The sequence below is a fragment of the Echinops telfairi genome, unplaced genomic scaffold (assembly GCF_000313985.2).
Source record: "Echinops telfairi isolate 266 unplaced genomic scaffold, ASM31398v2 ScPeMD7_7414;HRSCAF=8452, whole genome shotgun sequence".
Taxonomy (NCBI): domain Eukaryota; kingdom Metazoa; phylum Chordata; class Mammalia; order Afrosoricida; family Tenrecidae; genus Echinops; species Echinops telfairi.
In genome coordinates, this window is record NW_022111314.1 from 219,332 (window position 1) to 221,346 (window position 2,015).

Here is a 2,015-nt window from a genome sequence, read left to right on the forward strand (position 1 = left end):
GTCTCAAGGGCCCATCTCCACACTCACTCTGGGAGACCTCTGGGGCTGACCTAAGATCTCCTTGGTGACCACCTGGCTGTTGCTCGCTACTGGCCACACCTGACACCACATCAGCGGGTGGGGGTCCTCGGGTAGGACCTTGAGCCTGGCCGTGGGCCCTCGGGTAGGACCTTGAGCCTGGCCGTGGGCCACAGCACACTCCCTTGGTGCAGTAAAGACCATCCTGAGCTGGCAGAGCGCACTTTCTGGGGGCAGGCTCACAGCAGCAGCAGGTGAGGCGTCCTCACCCCCCAGACCCCCCATGTCCAGGGGCCCGAGATGGCAGCGGCCTTTGGCAACAATAGCAAGTTCTGGTCATCATCATTTATTTAGTTTTTACAAATTCTACAGAGAAAGACCAGGGCCGGCATGGCCTGCCCACTCCCGTAAAAGGCGGGGACCAAGGGCTCGTGGAAGGGACTCTGACTGGGACTCACTTTGACACACGAGAAAAGGGCTGGGTTCCCGCCAGAGCTGCCAGTGGGGAGGGTCGGGTGGGGTGGGTGGGGGCTAGGTGTAACTCAGCCCAAGAGGAGAGGCCAGGTCCCTGGCCACCATCTTTCTACCTCACAGCTCAAGGGCACAGCTGAGCTTGGCCCTTGGTCATTGGGGCACATGACTCCCTTCCTCTGCTGCTTCCAGAGAAGCACCACTGCCTCGCACAGCACGCACTGCAAGCCAGCTGTTCTTGGTCGTCTGTTTGTTGTTGGCTTTTCTCCAGCTGGGCAAAGTGTGTAGGCAGGCCTACCCTCCTGGGGGGCTCTCAGTTCACCAGCAGTGTCCACCTTCCTTCCATGGAGGGCTCAGGGTCACTCTGCGGGCCGCCTCTGGCTCGCCTCACTTTCTTGGCCACTTTCTGTTCGGCTCGCAAGCCTCTCCAGGCCCTGGAGGGCAGGAAACATCCTCCTTTCTTGTCCCCCGAGGGCTACAGGGCCACACCAGAACCCAGGCCCCAGCCTCCGCTCTCTGAGTGCAGGGCTGCGCCCACCAGTCCAGGTCCCAAGTCCGACTGCTGACAGTTCATAGAAAGTGTGGGGGTGGGGCCTGGACCTGCCCAGCTTCCTGGGGGTGGGGGGGAGTGGCCCGAGAAGCCACTCGCAGAAAGTGCAAGCCCCACTGGTGGGAGCTGGTGCCACCACTGTGGTTCCAGGAGGTCCCCAATCACAAAAGGAAGGAATGTGGAGTGGACCGCAGGCAGCTCGGGAATGTGCCCACCGGCCCTGCGCGCCCACTGGCCCTGCCCCAGGGGGCAGCAGACCACCAGCGGGTGGTGGTGGGAAAGCACAAGGGGCAGGGTGCCTGGAGGAGCAGGACCCTCGGAGTCCCGAGACACAAAGCTACAGCCACAAACACAGGGCGAAGAATTTGGTTTCAACATCGAGAGGGACGCTTCCTACGTTGCCACGACGACGATGTCACCCATGGGACCGCCCACAGGTGCAGTACGTGGGGGCAAGCGGGTCCTGTGCAAACGGCCCCCAAGGGGGAGCCGGAGAGGGGGGTTCCCACGGGCCCAGGGCGACTGCGGGCTGGTTCCAGTGCTCAGCACGCAAGTGGCGCCACTGCAGGACTGGAGCGGGACCCACGAGAGGGACACACATGAACATCACCCCATACATGCTATTAAAAAGGGAAAGAGTTGGAGGAAGAAGACCGTAGCGGAACTGCTTTAAATACTGCATGCTACGCACGTCACGAGCCAGGGGGCCGGCGGGCAGACGGGCTCCAGGCGCGAGTGAGGGGCTGGGCACTCATGGGGCGCTGCGCCCTGCGGCCCACCAGCCCCGCCCTGCAGTCAGTGTTCTGGGGGCGGCCCTGCGGCACGCTTAGTTAAAGCCGTCGGTGTGGTAGCTGGGGTGCGAGTCGGCCGTCAGCTGGGTAGTCTCCGTGGCGGACGCGGGCTGGACCACGATGGGCGTGTCTGCAGCCTCTGCAAAGCAAGCGGCCGGTCAGCGCCCAGGCGGCCCGCAGAGCCC

The 2,015-nt window shown here is 63.3% G+C and overlaps 1 protein-coding gene across 2 annotated transcripts in view; it reads right to left on the reverse strand.

The window, feature by feature from the left end:
• Positions 1-348: 348 nt before the first annotated feature.
• DNAJC5 (DnaJ heat shock protein family (Hsp40) member C5) overlaps positions 349-2,015 on the reverse strand; it is a 10,160-nt gene continuing 8,493 nt past the window's right edge. Inside the window, exon 5 of one of the 2 annotated variants that reach the window (XM_045296953.1) lies at positions 349-1,969. In XM_045296953.1, coding sequence (XP_045152888.1) covers positions 1,866-1,969 — 104 coding nt within the window. In that variant the 3' untranslated portion in view covers positions 349-1,865. The remainder of the gene's footprint in view (positions 1,970-2,015) is intronic. The other variant, XR_006680740.1, reaches the window with a different exon arrangement.